The sequence below is a fragment of the Tympanuchus pallidicinctus genome, unplaced genomic scaffold (genome assembly GCF_026119805.1).
Source record: "Tympanuchus pallidicinctus isolate F22 unplaced genomic scaffold, pur_lepc_1.0 scaffold3, whole genome shotgun sequence".
Classification (NCBI taxonomy): Eukaryota; Metazoa; Chordata; class Aves; order Galliformes; family Phasianidae; genus Tympanuchus; species Tympanuchus pallidicinctus.
Genome location: NW_026294747.1, coordinates 43,910,845 through 43,933,222, shown reverse-complemented (window position 1 = coordinate 43,933,222; position 22,378 = coordinate 43,910,845). Strand labels below are relative to the sequence as shown.

Genomic DNA, 22,378 nt, shown 5'->3' with positions numbered 1-22,378 from the left:
CAAATGTCAGATTTCAGTCCTGCCACTGGAAGACAATGGCAGTTATTCTAACTCGTGGCATTACTATAAGAATAGTACTTTAAAAGAATCAATACTTTGGGGATGATGAGCACTTCCAGTTTTTCCTTGTAGAGTACGTTAAGTAAATACCTGATAATTATTTTGCAATCAGAACAGTCTGAAGAGTCACATTCAGAAATAGACTAATACTTACCGTCAGTGCCACTGATCCTAGTAAAAGGGCAACTGAATAGACCAGTCCTTTACTGTTTATCTTAACCTGTGTGAATTAAACAGAGAATAATTCTTTAAATCACCCAGAATATGAAAACTTTGTTTTAGAGATCAGAAATAAATTTACTGATTCGTGGTAGTCCACCTTCTGCCTTGAACTGTGACTGTCTGACTTCTTCTAAACTATGCAAATCCACAACAGATTTAAAATGGAGAATGGGAACGTTAAGGATTTAAAGCAAATGTGTAAGGAATCCCAATTCTAAAAAAAGAAAATAGCACGTATAATGGATTTCAAGTTAAAAGATCCTCATGAGAGAAAGAGATGTTACTTTCTAGTAGTTTCTAGATGTTGTTATTGTTATCTTACAAAAATACTAAGGTACAGGGAGTCAGATATGCTTGAAGTTGTGCAGTGAGAAAATGACAGTGCCATGAAAGATATATATGGCCTTATTATCTGATACAGATTGTAATGTACTCCATTTGACAAATTGGGAATTAATTGCAGTTGGTGGAAGGAGCATTGCTCCTGTAACTCCTGGCAAAAAAAACCCACCAAACACAACACCTTATTTAATAACCAATAAAATGCTAGGACTTGCTTTGTTAAATCAGTTTTTATTTGCATGCTTTCTTTTTAGGATATGATGGTGATTTTTTTGTTTGTTTTGTTTTAAACAGAGAAAAGGAAAACATTAGAAATATGCTCAGTATACATACAGTTGATCCATAATCAATTGCCATGGTCTGCAAACCCCACGGAACACCAAGGCCCACCAGAATGTCAAATACATTACTTCCTATTGTGTTGGATACTGCCATGTCACCAAGGCCTGCAAAGAAAAAGCAAATTTCAGATGAAAAAAAGAACAGAATGAATACTCTGTATCCAGAGGAAATTAAAGAGGACTGATTGGCATTGATCCAAGTCCTCCTGGACTGGCTAGAGCATCTGAGGCAAGGAGACAATTTTCATAATTAGAAATTATATTTAACGTTGGCTGACATCTCATTCTGCACCAGTTCTAAGGAAGGCACAATCCTCTTCCTCTGCTACTTCTCTTTAAGGACCAGCCTTACTACTGAGACACTTCTACAAAATGCATACCAAGAAAGAAGAGGAACTGTCATGTATGGGACAAACCCTGCAAATAGTCAGAGCACACAGAGCAGAGACAGACACTCCCAGATCACAAATACAGTCTCTATTTAAAAGGAAAAAGAAATATTTCAATCCATTTCTATGGCAGTACCCCTCTCTACTCTTTAGATATCCTTGTAGCCATTTTTCTTGATTTCAAGTACTGCAAAAATGTGTCCTTCAATGAGACCACATGCTTTTCCACAAGCTACCACTTAGCTTCACTTTCAGAGGAAACAATCCTTAGAGGAGTTTTACCAAACATTAAGAAAGAATTAATCTAAAGCAGCCGTCTGTTCATTTAAAAACATGCTTTCCTTCTGTTCCTTCAAAAATCTGTTTTCTTGGTACTACATATGGAAAGCTAATCTAGTCAGAAGGCAGTTCTGTACGAATCTTGAATACTTCTGTGAGACTCAATGCTTTTATGAGATTTTTCCTGCACACAACAGATAATATAAGCTGGAGAATGAAGTATCTTCATTCTTAATTCTTTTTAATCAAGCAACATTTAAGAGCACTACTTCTATCTCAAAGGTGGTACATTTGGGTGCTTATCATTTCAGAACCCCTGCTGTTTGCCCAATTATGTGTTCTGGAGATCTCATTATCTGGAGAAAAAAAAAGAAAACAACAAAACACTGCAGGGATTGGAGTAGTGAAAAAGAGTAAAATCAGGACAGGTTCTTACTCTACTGCAGTAGAGGAGATCATACTTTCAGGTTAATGTTTTTCAACAACAGGAAGGCATGTGGCTACAGACATTTCTCAAAAAAGGAAATGTAAAAAACTTTCTCAGAATGTTAAAGATACATGAAAAAAAGTTAAAATTTCAACTGAAAACTCAATGATGACATAACCAATATTAATCTAAAACCTCTTCCAGTGCTACTTTTCATACATTCCAAAGGGAAGGAGATTTGCCTTTTGATGAGAAGTATGCTTGGAGCAACACTGTTTTTGCTAGATCATCTTAGACTACTTCACTTCTCTGGGTTCAATAAATCTTCTAGAAATCAATACAAGTTCTATATGGAACAGTGCTGATTAGCATAGATTTCTCAATAAAATTTTGTAATAGCTGATCTTTCCGTTTTGTCTACTACTTCTATCTTTTTATTCAGACTGACACATAGCATGCATGAGATATCTAACTGTCAAATGCCCATCTGGAATGCTAGGCTGTGCCCAGTTCCAGTGAGTAAAAGGTAACAGGACAGGGAAGATGTTTTGGCACACAGTACTTAGCAAAGTGTTCTGTTTTTTCATCTGGGCTCTGAAACAGTACAAATAAAAATAATTAAAAATAACAAAACTGCACTGAAGAAGCAAATCATAGAGCATGCAGGTAGGACCACAGGTATCCTTCTGCAGATACAGTACCTTGTCTTGCAACTATTAAGCTGGCCATGCAGTCTGGGACGCTTGTTCCTGCAGCTAGGAAAGTAATGCCCATGATCACATCTGGTATCCCAAGGGTGTATCCAATCACAGTCACCTGAATGGTAAGGAAAAGAGATAAACCTGTCAGATTTGGAAAGTCTCCTCAATCCAATACCACTGTAGCATACTCTGATCTCTGGTGTAGATCCCCGAAGAATTAGACTCAAGATCCATGCCTGCAAACGAAGTAATGTGGAATAACTAGCCTAAAATCAACCTTGTGAAAAAAAAAAAGTACCCTGGACATAGACTTCAGCATTTCTGAGCAAACAGTAAACTCCACTTTCTGTACTTCTAAGAGGACGTACTGATCTTTTAAAGAGAAGCACAGACATGGACTCAATCTGTGGTTTTGTTTTTATTTTATATCCAATAATAGCAAAATTGTTATTGCTTCTTTTTGAAAAAGGATTGGAATCAATTTATAACACGATGCAGTGTCAGAGACATAAGGAAATTATTATATTCCAGCACATGAAGAAGGAAACTCCTTTTCAAGTTTTTCAAATAACTCCTGATATAATCTCAAAGTGAGCAGCTCTGGCTATATTTTCTCCTGAGAGGCCAGATGCAGCTTTACAGCTATTAAGGGAAGGGCTGTAGCTTGTAGCAGAGCTCTTGGAAAGGACAGGGAACGTTATTTAACTGGAACATCCAAAAAAGACTGAAAAAAGTGAAAAGAAAAAAAAACACCAACGGGCAACTGAGCATGCAAAAGAAACAGCCCTGTGAGAGTGAGAAGACCAAAGCAGGAAGACAGCTCCTTCCTTGCAGAGAATACCAAGGGTGAGAGTCTTCAAGTTTCTATGCTGTCTTCCTGAAATAGCTTGTCAGCCTCATGCATGAGAAAGACTGGACCCTTTGCCAAGGAAAAGGTGTACTTTAGAAACCCATTCACAAACCTTCGTATTCTCAAAGGCAAATTGTAGCTCAGAAATAGAAGGAGGCATGTTTCTCCTGTTGTAAATGGTAATACTATAAGGTCTGGCAGCATCTTAAAAAAAGAGGTGTTGCAGCCTTGGAGAGCATGTCTTGTCTGTGAAGGGACATCTGCAAATGGAACCAAGGTGCAGAGCATGGTCTGACAAAGGACATATGGTATGAAATGAATGTTTTGGCACTGTTATACCAGGCAGAATGAGTGGCTGGCATATGGATCTCTCAACCTGCAGAGACGGGAATTACTTTATAGTGCAAAACATTATGTATCAAGTGTGTATTAAAAACAGAAGGAAGCATAAATATAAAGCAAATGTCTGACAGATTTGGAGAAGGTATGAATGTTCTCCACCCAAAAAATATTTTACAAATAAGTTCAATAACAAAAAGTCTTCCATATATACAACTATAAGAGTATACATATGGCTATGACTGTGTATATAGCATATACAGCTATATGTTCTCCAGAACAAAACAAGATGACTACTTCTTCACTGTATTTTCCTTTAAAAAGAAAACTGATCACAGAATTCTTCGGCAGCACATCCTACTTATCTTCTAGCTACAGGTATAAACAGCTGTGTGGGTTTGCATCTTTTAGTGCAGAAAAAGGTAACCTTCTATGTTTTAAAAGTATAGTTCCCACCACAGAAACTAGACAAGGAGCTCTTCTATTCACTTAATGTCACTTTAAATTCACTTAACTCTGACTGAAAATATGAACTTGATAACCTGAAAGAGGGTAAAAAGAAAACATAAACCTATTTAATACTTCCAGTAAATGTGCTCCTAAATTGATCACAATTTACAGATCTACACCTGATACACTGCTTCTCAAAAAAAGAGTAAATGGAAACACGTAAGAAAGTATGATATGAAGTATAACAGTCTTTCTCTAAGACTTTCTTGAATTATTCGACTCTACTTGAGGAGGTTTATAGCACTTCAAATTTTGCCATCCATCTGCCTCTTATACATGTTTGTTTCTGCATCAGACCATACCACCCAATTTCTAAAGGTATCTAAGAACAGCTGTTAAGAAGTGAATACTTTCATTTAAATTCCCTTTCTTTAGTAGGATGTGAATGACAACATTATTTGAAAATCAATTTGTATTGGGCACTATACAGTAAAGGACCAATAATCTGTGCAGAAAAGAGTAGCAGAAAGATATAATTTTAATAATTAAGAGTATAAACTGAAAAGACAACACTATGATTACAAGTCTTTAACAAATACACAAAAGATCTATAACCTATTTTGAGATTCAAATTTTACTCTCTGTGGCGGATTTTGCTACATGGACTTACCATCCACACCATAAAGTAGGAGAACAAGGCAATCCAGAGAGTGGATAAGATGAATGTGAACATAAACCAGCTCTCCCAGCGGGGTTTGTTGCAGTTTGGAATGGTGCAAAAGAGCACGAATATCAATGGCCATGTCAAGATCCATTTAATTTTATTCATTTTTCCTTCTGCAGGACAAAAACAAAGGAAAAAACTAATTTTTTTCATTAGTATCACAGGCCCAGACCTCTTTCAACACAGCAGATGACAAGATCTCAGAAGTCTGGTTACAACTGTGCACGTCAGCTCATTTTCCAGCATACCTTTTATCTATGCTTGCTCTCTCTCTGCACTCTCAAGCAAATTCTGCCCTTGCATGCACATCCAGAATCTTAATGCTAAGCCTGCCAAAGTGTACGTAAATCCAAGTAGGATTTACAAGGATTTAAAAGCGTGGCTGCTTTTATAACCAAAATGAATGTTCCAATCTATTGCACTTCCAAATACCTGCATTACTATTAATCCAGAAGCAAAATTAAACAAACAAACAACAAAATAATATTTTAAAAAGAAGATGGAAAACCTTGTAGTTCAAATAACCTGCGGTTTACGTGCAGCAACAGAAAATATGTGCAGACCCAACCTGTGAACATGATAAACTGCTTTCACATATCCAAATGTGGACACTTGGGCAGAACTTCAACCTAGGCCTTACGAGATGCAGATTTGTTAACTCTCTCCAGTTGCACATAATTCCACCCTGGGTTAGTCTCCTTATCCTCTGTAAAACAATGACTTGTACAGCTCACTGAAATCAACAAGTGAGCAATACCAGACCACTGTCACTGCTGATGAATGCAAGAAGAGATTTTCTAATTTTTCAACAGAAGTGAAGTTGTTTAAGAAAAATCCTAAAGGGTAGGTAATAATCAGGGAAAACACCCATCAGTTTCACAGAAATTTTCTTTCTTCAACAACGCTGTAAGTTAGGACTTGTTCAATGCAAGTTTTTTTGTCAGTGAATTCAACTGAATCAGATTTGTCCTCTACCAACGTGTACCAGACACAAATATATCAAACATTAAACCTTTGAAAATTAATAACACTTTTGCAATTTATGAGATTTCTTAATAGTTGTCCAAATGCAAGTCCTCATTCATTTACCTAGATACATATCCTATTGCTAAGTTAGAGATCAGCTTCTTAAGATTTCCTTGTGGATTCTAAGATGCCATTAACCATTGACTGTTTGGCTATTTATTCCCTTTTAGCCTGTGGCCATGGAACTTCCAATGCAAAAAAGGTACTAAAGTCTCCTCATCCAACCCTACTTCTACATTTTTACCGTGACTCTGTGAATGTAACACAGATTTTACAGGTAAGACTTTTTACACCCTAGTTTCATGTACCATTACACAAGTTTTAACAACACTCATTTTTCTGTTCTGTCCAGAAAAAGAAATGACACTTTTTAGCTCATGACTCACTAACTTTCTTAATGAGGCTGTAAATATCCTATGGCATTTTATACCTCCTCCTGTTCAATTTGTTTTGGTTTGGATCATTAGAAGATTCCTGCTGGTTAATTTGTGCTCTGTATACCCATGCTGCTAAGCCTAGGTCATAATCACACAAGTCAGTATGGCCCAGGCGGATAATTTCCTCACTAAAAATTCCAAATGCAGGGTGTGTGGGTGACTGTTTGACAGCAAAAAATTACGGATCCGATTCTGTTCTGATGTTGGCTAAATCTGAGCGACTTCATTGGTGCTACACATAGGGGATTCAGGCTCATATGTCTTTCAAATAACATAAAAAAAAACCAAAATTGCCTGTGGAACAAACAGGGAATAAACAGATGCTCTCAGCCTCTGTTGGAGAATATGTGTCTTGTCACAGATCCTACCTATAATGTACTGAATTATTTAAACAAATGCTTAACTGTGAGAATTGCAGGGCCTTACCGCTGGCATTGCTATGCTTGCTCAGGTCCAGGAAAACAGAAATGTTGGTGGAGAACTACCTGTCTTCCTTGTATCTTACTAGTGATGCTCTATCCAGAAAAAAGCTTGGGATAAACTGCATTGTAGAGCCACACAGCTCATGAGGTGATGTTTGTACTCATCACATATCAAGCAGGCTTGAGATTTTAGGGACTAGAAACAGCAATTTTGGGTTTTGCTGGGTTTTGTTGGCCACTTGCAGTTAAGAATAATTCTGAACTTTTATACTGGCTTTTATACTGGCTGCTCTTTTATAAACTTTTATATAAAGCCTTAAATGTACCTAGCCTTAGTTCTCCAGCTCTTACTACATTGGGTCTTGGAACTAGCGTGGCACTCAGTGCTAAAGAAGTCTTATGCTTTTAAGCTGTAACTTGGTGGTTTAGCAAGAATGCAGTGCATTTAGCAGCAACTTCAGTAAAGTGCAACCTCCCTTCCTTTGGATCCTGATGCTTTCATTCACATCACCTGGCTAAACTGAAATACAAAAACATCCAGGTTGAAAAGTTAAGTTCTTTTAAAACTACTTACTGTGCTGCTCTTTCCTTTTTTGTTTGTTTGTTTGTTTGTTTTTTGTTGGTTTTTTTTTCTTTTTTTTTTTTGACTGCTCACTCCAGAATAACTAAACATGTCAAATTGTTTTATGATTATTGTTTAGCTTCCTAGTATATCTGCAAGGAAGAAAAATGTTCATCCTCATTAAGCCTATTATTCAATAAATAGCTGTTCTGTAAAAGTACACCAACAGCTCTATTACAGGATGTTAGCTCAGTTGCTTTACAAGCAGTACCAGCTACTCCTACTTCCAGCTAACGAGAGAATACTGCCTTATTATAGAAGGCAACATCATTATAGAAGAGCCTATTTACAATGTTTCTAAAAATGCATTAAGAGAGAGCCCTACAGCAAAGAGTCCTTCATTAAATCTCAGCATATTTCTGGGCTTATCATCTTTCCAGATGTTCTCAGCATTGATCACAAGAACTATTTTCATATACATATAGAGTACTGTTGAAAGAAGTCAAAAACACACCTTGCAGCACTGATAGGAAAGGAATATTTTCCTTAAGGCAAAATGGAAAGTGACTTTCTATAGGAAAAACACTATCCTATTTAGAACATTCACATAGAGTAGAGATGCACTTTGCACAAAAGCATGAAATTACACTTGTGTTTGCATTCAGATCAGGTTTTCAGATCTTACATATATCTCCCAACACTTCCCATTTACTGTCTTTTGGTTTGCAAGGCAGAGCAGCCCTGGGTCACACCAATGAAATTCCACTGACATATAACTAGAGGTACACACCTAAATAATGATGAGCAATTTAGTCCATGGGACCACACTACAGCTAGCCTCAAAGATAACTTCCAAATGCTTATAATGTAGATAACCTCAGTCAATAAGCCGCATGAAAAACATTCATTGAGTTTAGACAGACTCCAACTTGGTCTTCCCTTTAAAAGAATAGGAATCTAGCACAGACCACAGCTTCACACATTGACTACTGCAGAACATGTCTTCAGAAAATTGGAATGTCTACAGCTTTCAAAGGGAAAAAAGTATCTTCTAAAGGCAATTTAGTAGTTGTATGATCTAAAAGAAAAGTTACAACATCCCTGAAAAACATGAATCTAATTGGCATACAGGAATTTCATGGTTACATTGATATGAATCCCTTCACATTTATAACTGAAGGTAACTTGAAAGATAGAAAAGGTTTTCTCTAAGTTTACGTGTAAAACAAGGAAGGTTTCCTGGAGTTTCCTTCTATTTTTCTGTTTCTTTCTTTGTTTGTTTTAATTATTTTGACACCAGTAAATTTACAACAAAAATAAGGCATTTAATGGCTAGTCCAGGACATGTATGCTGTACTTCATAATTTTTTAATTACTTTTTTTTTCTTTTTTTAATCTTTGTACATTTCTCTACCATTTACCATTAATAAAAAATGAACAAACATGTTTTTCCCCCAGTGAAAAGTGATTTTCGAATCACCTGTGTCCTGGGTCCTAATTAGGCTTTATACTAGAGATAATATTTACACTCACATATCATTAGCAACATTAATTCAAATCTTGACCCGAAATCGTGTTATGAGTAGCATACACACCTCCACATGGGAACTTGACAACAATTCAGACAGTGAGTATATTACTGCTGGAAAGTTCTGCGATTTATCAGAATTTCGACTGACTGGAAAAATTTAATATATGTAAATTAGCCAATGTGAGAGCTTAATTAATTCCTGAGCATTTCCAAAATACATCAGAGGAACATCAGTTTTTGCCCAAGTATGGGACTAGCACTGAAGCAATGAGAAGAGATGTAACAAACATTGTGAATTTTCCATCAGAATTATTTTCCACTGAAAAATGCCTCTGTTGTGAAATTAAAAATCCTAAGTAAATCTAAGTAAATGCTTTTAAATTTGCCATTAGGAAAATTAACACAGAAACCACCCCTCAGACCTCTTGGAAACTGCCGATTGATTTCAGTTCTCCAAGTTTCTCTAGGAACTGTGGAAGCAAGAGACTCTCTCCATTAATGCACTACTGCCAGCCTATGCAGCAGATAGAAAGGGATCCAAGAAGGCCTAGCCTTTGTCAGCCTTCCAACTGGGCAGCTGATATGTTAAAACACTGCTATTTCAATTCTTCTGCAACAGTGCTTTGGAAACAATTTTTTTTCCTCTGAAAAATACTGAGGTTTTACTTCTCACCCTCATTCAAAACAGACTGTTTTCCATTAAGACTTCTCTCAGAAGTTTCATTTTCCAGAATGCAAGTTCCAAATTCCAGACCATAAGATCTGTCCCAAATAACCCACATTTCTATTCTCAGTCTGTACCTTTACCACTCCTTGCATGTTCAGATGTATTCCAATACTTTTCTCTTAAAGACACATCTTTGGTGTACTGGGAACTGGTACACCTGAAAAATGACTTTGCACCATTTGCAGAACCAAGCTTTACTCTCAGTTACTATAGGTTTACATAGGACAATATTAAAAAAAAAATTAAAAGTAACTGAGCAGGGTGATCACTATATATTGTTTGACTTAGTTGCATTTTGGCATAATTTAGTTTTATGTTTTTACTGTGCCAACTACTTTATCAATGTTTTTAAAGGGAGAAGTGGGATTCACAGAATTGTTCTTCTTTTCCCTTTCAAAATGATGAGCAAACGTAATAGAGCTATTAAATTAAACATGCACCTATTATTCTGCCAATTTCTCCTGTATTTCTTCCTACATAGAACACATTAGCTGCTCTCCTGGAACACTTTTTCTAGTTTAGTTTTCTACAAATGGAGTCTGCTTCATGAGCTCCAAGAATACAGTTCAAATCAAAAGGCAATATATGTGAAAACCAGTGAGATCTGCCTCAAAAGAACTCGTGCAATAAAATTCTATGGTAGATGTGCTATTACACAGACATTATGTAAGAAGAAACTCTCCCAAAAATGCATTTTAGAATACAGCAGTTAAGTCCTGGTCTGAAATGCCTTCTTGGAAGAACTTCTCTCATTCCTTAAATTGAAAATAGCGAAAGACCATCAGGGTAGTAGGACCTAAATTTGTCTCATTCTTCCCCAGATTTCTTCCCCATGACCATACAGTCATGGCTGGATTTAGAATATTGGGGTAGATGAACATTTGCTTTGACTGAGTACAAATACTTTCTACAATTTTAGTAGACATAGTTAATTCATTTTTGATTCTGTTCAATATGTTGTGTTCGTACTTTGGATCCATACAAAAATGAACAGGATTGGTAATCTACTTTACTACTATTTTATTTTAGCTTCAGGAATTAATATTCCTGTTCTAGCTAACACCATAATGACTTATGTAAAGCATCATTGGTCCAATCCTGTAAGAGATGGAATTCTTCACTTCTGTGAAACAAGTAAGGGCTGAGAACACTTTGTGTTTTAAAGGATCTTGAACATGTGACAATGAATGAGATTTAAGCATCCATTAAGAGCTGCACAGAAGTGCTTTTCTGAGTCTGGGCTCTAAAACATTACTGAGCTATTCATGGGCTTTTACACATCATTTTGTTGTTAACATATGCCTGCTCAATTTCATCCTGCTTTATTCTAATCCTTTTTTACCCCCCTAAAGTCTAAGACCTGTTTCCAAACAAGTGTACAGTAACAGAACAGTACAACATCAAATCAGCCTTTGTCTCAAAGGATAACTAACGGTTATGTCAATAAAGGAATTCCCCTTCCAAAGAGAACATTTATACCCACAGAGAAACAAGAGACAAAGGCTGTTTTGCATGATGACATGTACTTTCCATAAAAACTACATACTGTATCCTGTTCCAAGACAGGCCTGAACCACACCCTGAGGCTGAATATCTTGGAATGTCTGACATATGGAATCTAGGCTAGAGATGAGTTACAACTATTTTCATGCAAAAATGTTTTCCTCTATTTCTGCGTGCTAAAGCCCTCCTTTTATTACTAAGCATCACTAAGGGGATAAAGGAGAACAATAAGTAAATCTTACAGATGGCAAATGATACCTGGCATTACTTAAGGATGATGCATTTAAACTTTTTTTTTTTTTTTTTTTTTAATTTCAGAAAAAAAAGCATTCTTGCAAAAGAATGCAGAACATACAATTTGAGGGAGGGAAGCCAAACTCCAAAATAGGCTAAAATAGATGACTAAAGAAAACAGAAAATAAAGGGTTGGGACACTTTATAGCCACTTTGCAGTTGCAGTTCTTTAAAAAATGGGAGTGAGTTTTCTACTTATCACACCGCAAGCTGTTGACTTGGAAAATCCATTCAGTGCTTATTCTTTGTAGAGCTCTTTATGGTAGTTAAAGAATAGCTTGAAAATACGTAAAAAGAAAAATAGAGGGGATTTTGGGAAATTGCCTGCAAAACTACCTTTTCCCTAAAGGCAGTTTCAAACGACAGGATTTTTTTTAGGCTACTGATTGTGTCACAGCACTTAAACAACAAAGAATGATACTGTTTATATTTTCCCTAAAGTTATTTGAAATGTACTTTTGAAAGTAAATATATAAGAATTTTCCCTCAGAATATAATCACAGAATCATAGAATTTCCCTTCTGGGAAGTGAACCATGAGAATCACTGAGTCCGACCGCTGGCTCCACACAGAGTCCAAACACTCCATGAACTCTGGCAGCTCGGGGCTGCGCCCACTGCCCTGAAGAACCTGTTGCATGCCCACCACTCTCTGGTGCAGAACCTTCTCCTATCACCCAACCTGGCCCTCCCCTGGCACAGCTCCATGCCATTCCCTCAGGTCCTGTCACCGTCACAGAGAGCAGAGCTCAGCGCTTCCCCCCTGCTTCCCATGAGGAGTCGCAGCCGCCATGACGCCTCCGCTCAGCCTGCACTGGCCCTATGGCTGCCAGGGCACACTGCTGGCTCAAACTCAGCTTGCATCTACTGCAACTCCCAGATCCTTTTCTGTGAGGCTGCTCTCCAGCCTCTCATAGCCCGATTTGTACACACAGCCAGGGTAGGCCCATTCTAGGTGCACAGTCTGGCACTGGCTCTTGTTAAACTTCAAGTGATTTGTGTTTGCCCAACCCTTTAATTAGACTTGTCTTTCAGCAAGGCCTCCCTGCCTTCTAGGGAGTCAATAGCACCTCCTAACCCAGTATCATCTGCAAACATCCTTAATATGCATGACTATTGTGTTCCCTGAAGAGAATGGGCACTAAAATGGAGTCCTGGAGATCCCCATTAGTGACTGGCCACCAGTCTCACATAACCCTTTTACTATAACCCTTTGAGCCTAATCCATTAGTCAACTGTTCATCCATCATGCTGTGTACTTGGTTAGCTATATACTGGACATTTTGATAATGAGAGACACCATCAAAGACTTTGTTGAAATCCAAAAAGATCACATTTACTAGCTTTCCTCATCAACCAGAAAGATGACTTTGTCATTAAAGAAAGCAAGGTAGTTATGCAGGACTTTTCTGTCATAAACCCATGTAGGCCATGACCAATGACTGCACTGTCTTTCAAGTGTTTTTCAATAACTCCAAGAATAATCTTCTCCATAATTTTAACAGGCACTGAAGTGAACAGTTGAGTAGTGATGATTATAGATTATCATCTTCAGACAGTAGAGGAATAACAATACCTGAAAACAATGGTAAGGATTCAAGTGATGTTAATGCCATTAACATTTTTATGCAAATTCCGAATATACAATGAACCTTTGCTCCATTCTTGTAAAACTGAATCATCAGTGTTTCCACTGTGGCTTGTTACACTTAATTTTCTTGAGGACTTTCTCAAAAATGCAGAAAAACTGCATTAAGAGAAGATCAATGACATAAGTCTCAACATGCTTCTTGTTCCAAACCTTTAGTCAATTATGCATGTCATGCACTTAGGAAGCTCCACTCCAAAGTGTGTTCTTTATTCAAGGAGATGTTGTCTGAATCTTGAACAAATCAAAACATGGCAATTTGATCCCCAGGTAATATTTGCCAGAATGTTAAGAATTCTGCACTGTCTTGGAATGTAAAAATAAATGCACAATTGTGCAGTCCAATTAAAACTTGCTGAAAAACACTTGATAAAAACACCTCTGTTAAAAAATCTTTGCCAACACATGCATTCAGAACTGCATTTTTAAGATGCTTTGGTTTTGTTTTTTTGCAGAAGTGTATTGCTGACTTAGATCCACTTATTTTACCATGCAGTAAAAAGTTTTTTTTATGCTCTCATTGATTATCAGGAGCACAGTTAATGAGCCCATCAGTAGTGAATGAGTTTGTTTCTGCCCTTTAACCTCAGTAAAAGCCTGTAACTGCTGAATGCAAGAAGATCCTCTAAGAGAACCCAGCACAGTAACACATTAAAACACAGTTTTATCCAATCTTCACATAGCTTGCTTCATTATTTGCTAAGTCACAAATATCTCTTTTAAACTGATGGCAAGTGAAGCAATGGAATCTTAAAGAAATTAGAACTAAGATAAATGGAAAATTCTTCCTTCTTTGTTTCTGTGCAATATTCATCTATACTGCGAAATCTTGGAGTTAAACAGTAAGTGTGTGAGAGATTACTAGTGACTACATATTTGTGATAGCTGATCAAATCTCTGCTGTCTAATCTCCAAAACATATGAGGGGGACTCAACCTGTAATGTGCCATTTTAAGAACTTAAAAATCTTCAAAAGCATTAAAGATTATTTTTCCTTCTAAACCCTCCTTACGCTTTGTCTAAGACTCCTCTAGAGTTACTATACCAATTTATAACATATTTATATACCCAGCTGCCTCTGAACTTGTAATTTCCATCAGAGCAGTATTAAGAGTTCACTTCAGAATTGCAATGCAGTCTTTGCCTGGTTGTTGTGTCAAATTTTTGAACATAAACCTACCTTACTTGCTTTCTCTTCACCTCTGGCAAATCAGGACTTCAATGGTGCATGATGATTGGAACACACATCCCTAAGATCTGCTTTTGGTCATGTAACCTCCATATTTTACTGTCATGAAATCCAACCTCTAGACAGTCAAATCATATCCTTTCCTCTTCTTATTCCCACATATATTGTCTATTCCTACAACCCTGTGTTTAGCATTTTAATTCGCTTGTTTTCTTGCCGTAAGCATCTGGAAGTTTACCTGGCAATGAAAATGGAGACAGATTATCCTGTTCATTTTCCTCCTCTTGGTTCACCACAGGAATGTTCCCATTTTCAATATTCTGATGTCTCCCATTCTGAAGTGGTTTGCTCGAGCCATTTGCAGATTGGATTAACCGCTGGCGCTGCACAGTATTGAAGACAAAACTGCTGTAAGTTTCATTCTTGACTTTTTTACACCTTGGTTTTGTGAACTGTCCAGCTCAAGTCATGTGAGCCATGATGTTTCTCCACAAAGCCTTCCTTTGCCAGCAACAAGCAAATCTGTCTGAGGTCTATCTGTTTGTATGAGATCAGTGTTGGCCACACACCCCAAAATTAGTGGCATGAGTACTGCAAGCCACGATCAACAAAGTTTTGAATCTTTTCTTACACACCACATCCCCATTTCTTGTCATAAATATAGGTACTACAGTACTATTTCAAAAGCAAGATTAACTTGCGGTGTCCTTGTTCAAGCACGTAAAATCTCACAAAGCTCATACATTGCCCCTACAGACAGTTACATTCAAAATACACAGTGAGAGTATATATCAGTATATATACTACTTACTATGCTGGAGAATGTGAAATGTAACAATAATTTCCTACTCTTGTATTAAAAAAATAATAATTTACTTTGTTAGGTGAGATAACAGAGTTGATAAATGCCATCTTTTTAATGACAAACTGCTGCACCTTCATATAAACTCCTCTGATTTATCTGGAAAAATAAAGTAACTGAATGACATGCAAAAGAAATCTAGTATTAAAACACAGTAATTAAAATAGAGAAAACTCTGCAAAGCTTTGGCAGTGAGACTACATAACAATATAGATTCAAAATGCCCTGATATAGAGAATGTTTTCTGCAGATGTTGAGCAGCTAGCAAGCATCAGCTCTCTGGGCACATAAGTATTAAGAAGTATTTATTTCTGATAAATGAACTGCTCTAAAGAAATGCTTTTACAGAGACAGCTGCTACTTCGTGTCCTATCTGGTCTTTCCCCTGTTAACTCTATTTCATGCAAGGTCACAACAATGTCATTTGGCCAGTCCTGTCTATTCAGCTGCATGCAGGGTATGAAACAAGCAATACACAGTGGTGACAAGGCTTTAATTAAGAGCTAACCAAAACTGTTCAGAGCAAATCCTCTCACGAAAGGATTTTAGTGCATTTTCATTTTGAGTCAATGACTATAGTGAAGATTACAAAGGCAAGCAAACATCTGTTGTGCTCCTGATGTACTGCTCATAAAAGAGGAGTTCTCACAGACTTTTGATTTGCCTGCCCGCTATTCTTTCTTATCTTGAGCACTTTTCTAATGGTCAAAAACAATTCTTCTGCAGATAAAATCCAAATAGTGCATACACACACACTGAACAAACATCTGGCAGGAAGAGAAGGGAATCTCTCCTTGGTGACTGCCCTTCTACTAAGACAGACAGCATAACCAACTGGGAACTCACCTTCAGTTCTGCTGTGACGTAGGTTATTGCAGAAAGTTCTAGCCCATACCCAGAAGCATGGTAGAAGCTCAATTCCATAATCACTATGACTTCTTGGCAACCCCTCTGCCTCACAGATACCTACTGTTTTTGTAACAAACCTACCTCATTAATTATAATTCGGCTTGCCATCCGCATTCTGGTACGTGGTCCAAACTTATTTGTGATCATAATCCGTAACCCAGCTTCAGGGAACCGGTATTTGGGGGGACTGGAGCAGATGATCTCATCCACCATCACAACACTGTTTTTGCCATACTGCTGCACACCCTTCACTAATGACCACAAATGGACAGAGTTAGTTGTAAGATCCACTCTTCCCATTGCCCAAATTTGTTCTCTTCAGGCACGGATTAGCACTAAAGTGAATATGTGAATTTTTCAGTGACTTTCCTGCAATATTTCTGCAGCCTGGTGAACTTGTTCATCAGTGTTGCATCTCATTTAGACCACATGATGAAAAGTGATTTCACTCCAGTAAGGCAGCCACCAACATGCTCTCAGATGCCCACTACTAATGTAGTACCATTTTATTTTATTTTTCCACGGCTTTGTAAGCCTTCTCCAAAAGCACGCACATTGTGAAAGCACAGACAGCACTCCCAAAACCTATAAAGTTATCTTACTATGGGTGCTTAATAGATACCGATGCACAACAAGTAGTCCCCAATGTTTTATTTGCTCCTCTTGGAAAAGAATGCAGAGAATACTATCATATCTTAAACATTATAAGATTTTAAATTCTGAAAATCAGCAGTTGTACAGGAAAAAAAAGAAAGTATATTTTGAGTAAGTCTTTGTTAATATAAAGGAACTTGTAACAAGGTGAAGGGTTTTGTTCTATGATGTGAGAACACAGAGAAATAAAATTATATTCCATCAACACAAGTATAGGCGAGGACTTTTAAAGCTTAACAACAAATCAATATCCTCACAAATGCTACAGACTACATACAGCACATAAAGCAAGGCTCAGCAGACAGGAGACATACCCATACGGTGTTAGAAAGGGCAGAAGATATGCATGACTGCAATAATTATTACACAATATTATATTAGGAAAAAAAAATTATTTGCTCCTTGTTTTACTGCTCTGCTTAGCTTATCTTCACCCTCCCACTCCCCTTTTACATTGTTACTTACATTAAGAAGAGGAAGAGAATGTAGGAGGTAGAAGTGAAAGATAAATATTAGTGCATGGTTCCAGCCAGGAAGCAAAGAAATCTAAGGAAACATTCAACTCAAGCAAAGGAATTATAATGGACCTGTTCTAAACACACAGAAATCTACACAGTTGTAGTTTCCACTGTTACAGTGATGAAATATTTTTGTTTGTCAGAAATAAGTTTTTCTGGATCCATACAGACATGTAAAACATTATGCAATAAAGGTTGTACTGCCTCAAAGCATCTTCTAACAAAGTTATTTGAAAGCTGAAGTAACCTTCCATTTAGTTAAACACAAAAAACCAGCAAGCCTCTAAATCATCAGTAAATGGCTACATCTTTTACCCTCCTGCATGTCAGTGTGTTGCTTTGTTTCACTACAAGGAGTTAAGGAGATAATGGACTACAAGGAGTTATCTGTCACATTGGGGTGACCTGAAAAGTTAAACAGAGATCTTTGGTTTCACAAAGTATGTTCTTCCCCAGCAATACACTCTGTAATCCTGTCTTGCAGTTAAATCTCTTAAGGTGAAGAGAACTAGAAGCATTTTGCATCTGGCAAACATAAAGGAGCAATTAACTTCTCCCTCTGACATTTAAAACAAATTCACCTTGCTGAGCATTTCAACTGATGATACAAGCGAGGAGCCCAGCCATTCTTGACTCTTACGGTTAGTGTGTAGTAGCTTTTCCTGTGAAAGAATATACAAACAAACTACGAAGAAATCAGGCCTTGCAGAATACTGCCCAATCACATTAGCTAACATTTGCCATAGTTAGACAATGCAAAATTTTTTTTACGTCATCCCCGGAAAAAATGGCCAGATGTCTTTTTAAGTCTCATCAGATTAATTGCACTCAAGTGAATTTTTGGTTAAGTTTCCATAGTGCTTCTTTATCTTAAAGTATTACGAAAATAGCATGAAAGCATTGCAGTTGCTTTAGAATTGCCTCTTAAAACAATAAGGGAACAGTGACAAAATGAACTCATCCTTGATAAAAACTGAGTAAAGATGTGAAATAAATCTCTGTATGTATATGAATAACTGCAGCTGTTCTGACTTACTGCAGCAAATCACTCACAGGTTTTAATAACAGCTCTATAGTCTTACTCTATGTGCCTATAAATATAGACACGTTGTCCCCATACAGGACAAATAAGCTCCATCTAAAAACTGCAAAAATCCCACATCTTCACAATTGCGCAACAGTTAATTTTTTTTTTTCAATTCTCCTTTGTGATATTCCTGAGACAAATATCTTCTGAGAACACCTTCTTCTTTTGACAAACTTCCCATATTTCCTGCTCAACATGAGGGACTTCACCTACAGCCCTGCCAAAGTCAACAGAAAGCTTCCTGCTAACTTAATTCACCTCTAACCAGGTTATCACACCAAAAATCCCCACTTTCATCAAGAGCTTCTGTTTTTAGGCAGGCATCAAATCATGCCACCTGGTGGAAATTATAAGAAAAGTCATGTCTGTGCTTTAAAATAGGAGCACTATTTAAAGTACTAATCCTAATACTAATACTACTTCACCTTTACCTGTATGTGTAGGATTTGCCCTCGGAAGTGACTTCAGTTTAAAGCAAAAAGCTCTCCTTTTTCTATGTGCAACTACACTAATGGAAGCTTTTATATTGTAGCAGTGGAAGCTCTAGAAAATAATTTAAAAAAACGAGCTGCATATTACATATATACTGTGAATTAGCAGTGCTGCTGTTTCAGAAAGACACTCCTGAAGGAGGTGCAGCTCAGCTTAGGAAGCCAGCGAAGTGCCACCTAACAGGAGGTGACCAATATGGCACATGGCATGTGTCCTATTTTGATTTGAGGGAAGCAGAATAGGGATCCACGTGATGGTTTTCCAGGACAGTTTCTTGACACATAGGGTATCCATATCCATCAAAGGAGCAACTAGGCTGGCACCACCATCTTTCACTACCCAATCCAAACTCCATTATCTCCTTAACTTGTTTATCTCCTCTGCTCTTTAACTGTGATAATGCCTACACTCTCACACTTCTCACAATGGTCCCTCTAATGTGGCATGTATTTTTTGCAATGAATGCTCAAGAAGGCAAAGGGAATCTCACTGAAATTGTAGTCTCAGTGCCTTTTTTTTTTTTTCTTTAAAGAAATTTACAGTGGACAACAGCTAGTGGAAAAACCATTCCTATGTGCCTGGGTTTTCTACATGAAAAGGAAATAGGTGGACGGGCAAGCAGTGTGTGATATTTCCCTCTATGATAGAGTGGCCATAGAGATGAATCTTTGAAGTATACAACAGAATCATGGAATCCTAAGAACTCTCCAACCTAAATCTACTCTCTTTAAGTTTGAAGCCATTTCCTCTTGTATCACCATAGATCCTGCTAAAGAGTCTGCCCCCTTCTTTCTTGTAGCTTCCCTTTAGATACTGAAAGGCTGCTATCAGGTCACCTCACAGCCTTCTCTTCCCCACGCTCAACAGCCTCAGCTCTTAGCCTGTCCTCGTAGGAAAGGTGTTCCATCCTTTGGATCATTTTTGTGGCCCTCTTCCGGATGCACTCCAACAGGTGTATTTCTCTCCTGTACTGAGGACATCACAGCTGGATACAGAACTCCAGGTGAGGCTTCACCAGCACAGAGTAGAGGGGCAGATTCACCTCCCTCGACCTGCTGTCCACGCTTCTTTTGATGCAGCTCAGGATATGGTTGGCTTTCTCTTGGCCTTGAACACCATCAGGGATGAGGCGTTCACACCTTCTCCAGGCAACATGTTCCAGTGCATCACCACTCTCTAAGTAAACAGTATTTTCCCAACATCTAACCTAAATTTCCCCTTTTAGTTTAAAGCCATTCTCCCTTGTCATAAGAAGGCAGTCTCCCTCCAGCTTATAAGCTCACTTTAAGTATTATAAGGCCATAATGAGGTCTCTCTGGAGCCTCCTCTTATCCAGGCTAAACAAGTCCAGCTCTCTCCTTTCTTTATAGGAGAGGTGCTCCAGCCTGCTGATCATCTTCATTGCCCTCCTCTGGATTTGCCCCAACATTTCTGCATTGTTCTTCTGTTAGGGCCCTAGGCCTGGATGCAGTACTCCAGATGGGGTCTTACAAAGGTGGACTAGAGGAGGACAATCACCTCATTCATGCTGCTGGCCACCCCTCTTTTGATGCAGCCCAAGATATGGATGTCCCCTTAGACTGCAAGCATGTCAGCAGCTGCTGGCTCATGTTCCCAGGACCTTCTTGGCAGGCCTGCTCTCAAGGAGTTCTCCCAGTCGGTACAAATACGTGGGATTGTTCCAGCCCAACTGCAACACACTGCACTTGGCATTGTCGGTTGGACTCACTAGGTTCTTGTGAGCTCACTTTTCAAGCCTATCCAGGCATCACTTCTTCCTATTCAGCTGCACCCTTAAGTTTGTTGTCATACATGCAGATGACATCAGAAACCAAAAAACACCTAAAAAATAAAAACCTTTAACATCTGTATTCTAATACTGAATCACCTTTTTCCTATGTCCCCTCAATACATCAATTCCCTAGCAGGTATCCTCTAAAACTTGATACGACTGTACCTCCATGTAAGAGTGATAGACTTCAATATATCATAGTCAGTGTTCACAAAAAAAATCATTGCAAATGAGACAAACATATTTCAAAGACATCTTCACTTAATTATGCTACCATTAGAGTTACTTTAAATTCAATATTAAATGGCTGTCTAAACAACGTAAATGAGTATGTGCGCTATCACTGTATAAGCGCAAGTGATGCTACCTACTTTTAAGAGATCCTGGTATAAGACCAAAAGCAGAAAAGAGCAGGATTACCTGCATCTGCTGTAAATTCCTGTTTGTCATTATTTTTTACTACATGGGGACCTTTCCAAATTTTTCTTCATTGTTGCTGAGCTCATCTTCTAGAATGTGAGATGTTTGCTAAGAACACAGCAAGGAGATCTCACTCATAAAGAGTCGCTCAAGCTCACTGAACGATATAGCTGGAGCTTTGAACAGAGCAATGATTTTTCTCTATAGAAAAAAAAAAGGGAATAGTAGAAAGAAAGGCAAACAAGCTTAGAGAAAAAAAAAACCAAAAACAACCAAAAAGCAAAAAAACCAACAACCTGGGCATGTTTTTTTACCTGCTGTACCTGATGTTGAGTGTCATCTTCTTACCCTTTATGATAACGAAACAAACAGTGAAGAATCTGCATTGGTCACTTTTACATATGTGCTTGGCAATGTATGCAGAGCTATACAGGCATGTCAAAATCAGTCTTTTGAAGATCTTCTGAACTCAACATGTAATCCCTTTTGCCCACTGATCTGTGGCCTTTCTCTCCATCTACACTCAACCTTGAGCTTTTAGTTCCAAACTAGTCATTCTTTTTTTTCAAGTGAAAACAACCTTCTTCTTGGCAAAAAAATATTTCTTCCACAGCTGAACAGAAGAGAAAAAGGAAGCAAAACTGCTCATGTGCAAAGCAGTTTATTTTCAGAATCTCTACAAAATATAATTTTGATTTTTTTTTGCCAACTGGTGGCCTGACTGCTGAATTTTCAAGTCAATCCAACAAAATATCCTACTTAAGACAGAATTATAACAGTGTTTTAATCATCATTAAAGAGAAAAAGGGATATCTTGTGAACTGTTATTTTTCCAAGTCCTGTCTGCTCAGCCTTACCTTTCCACAGTAATGGAATGGATGGGTCATCACAACTAGAGGCATAACATTTATTACCATCTTCCATCTCATTGTCAACTGTGTCACCATTTCCAACATTCTTGCTTTTGAGAGTGAAGAAATTTTGCATCTTCACGTTGTACCTGAAAGTGCAAAAAAGGTCTCTTACATTTCTTCAACAAACTTTTAAACACCTGAGAACAATTTCTGCAAGCAAGCAGTAAAACACAGATGCACATCCTCTGACAACTAATAGGAAGTTAAGAGAAAAGACTACTCAATTCAGTGGCAGTGTGATAGCATAGCAAGGGCTGTACTTCTCTCA

The 22,378-nt window shown here is 37.7% G+C and overlaps 1 protein-coding gene and 1 long non-coding RNA gene across 7 annotated transcripts in view; one reads left to right on the top strand and one right to left on the bottom strand.

The window, feature by feature from the left end:
* SLC24A4 (solute carrier family 24 member 4) overlaps nucleotides 1–22,378 on the bottom strand; it is an 85,593-nt gene that overhangs the window by 7,871 nt on the left and 55,344 nt on the right. Inside the window, exons 10-16 of one of the 2 annotated variants that reach the window (XM_052696760.1) lie at nucleotides 22,054–22,196; nucleotides 16,315–16,484; nucleotides 14,701–14,845; nucleotides 5,071–5,237; nucleotides 2,762–2,876; nucleotides 958–1,070; nucleotides 215–280 (exon numbers count right to left, since the gene is read on the bottom strand). In XM_052696760.1, the coding sequence (XP_052552720.1) occupies nucleotides 215–280; nucleotides 958–1,070; nucleotides 2,762–2,876; nucleotides 5,071–5,237; nucleotides 14,701–14,845; nucleotides 16,315–16,484; nucleotides 22,054–22,196 (919 nt within the window). The remainder of the gene's footprint in view (nucleotides 1–214; nucleotides 281–957; nucleotides 1,071–2,761; nucleotides 2,877–5,070; nucleotides 5,238–14,700; nucleotides 14,846–16,314; nucleotides 16,485–22,053; nucleotides 22,197–22,378) is intronic. The other variant, XM_052696761.1, reaches the window with a different exon arrangement.
* The window catches only part of LOC128087330 (uncharacterized), a 46,864-nt gene that overhangs the window by 12,382 nt on the left and 12,104 nt on the right, over nucleotides 1–22,378 (top strand). For 3 of the 5 annotated variants that reach the window (XR_008209791.1, XR_008209790.1, XR_008209788.1), the window contains exons 2-3: nucleotides 6,321–6,427; nucleotides 14,761–14,872. This is a non-coding gene — a long non-coding RNA (uncharacterized LOC128087330). Of the gene's footprint in view, nucleotides 1–6,320; nucleotides 6,428–13,130; nucleotides 13,214–14,760; nucleotides 14,873–19,516; nucleotides 21,820–22,378 lie in introns of those variants that run through there. The other 2 variants (XR_008209789.1, XR_008209792.1) reach the window with 2 other exon arrangements.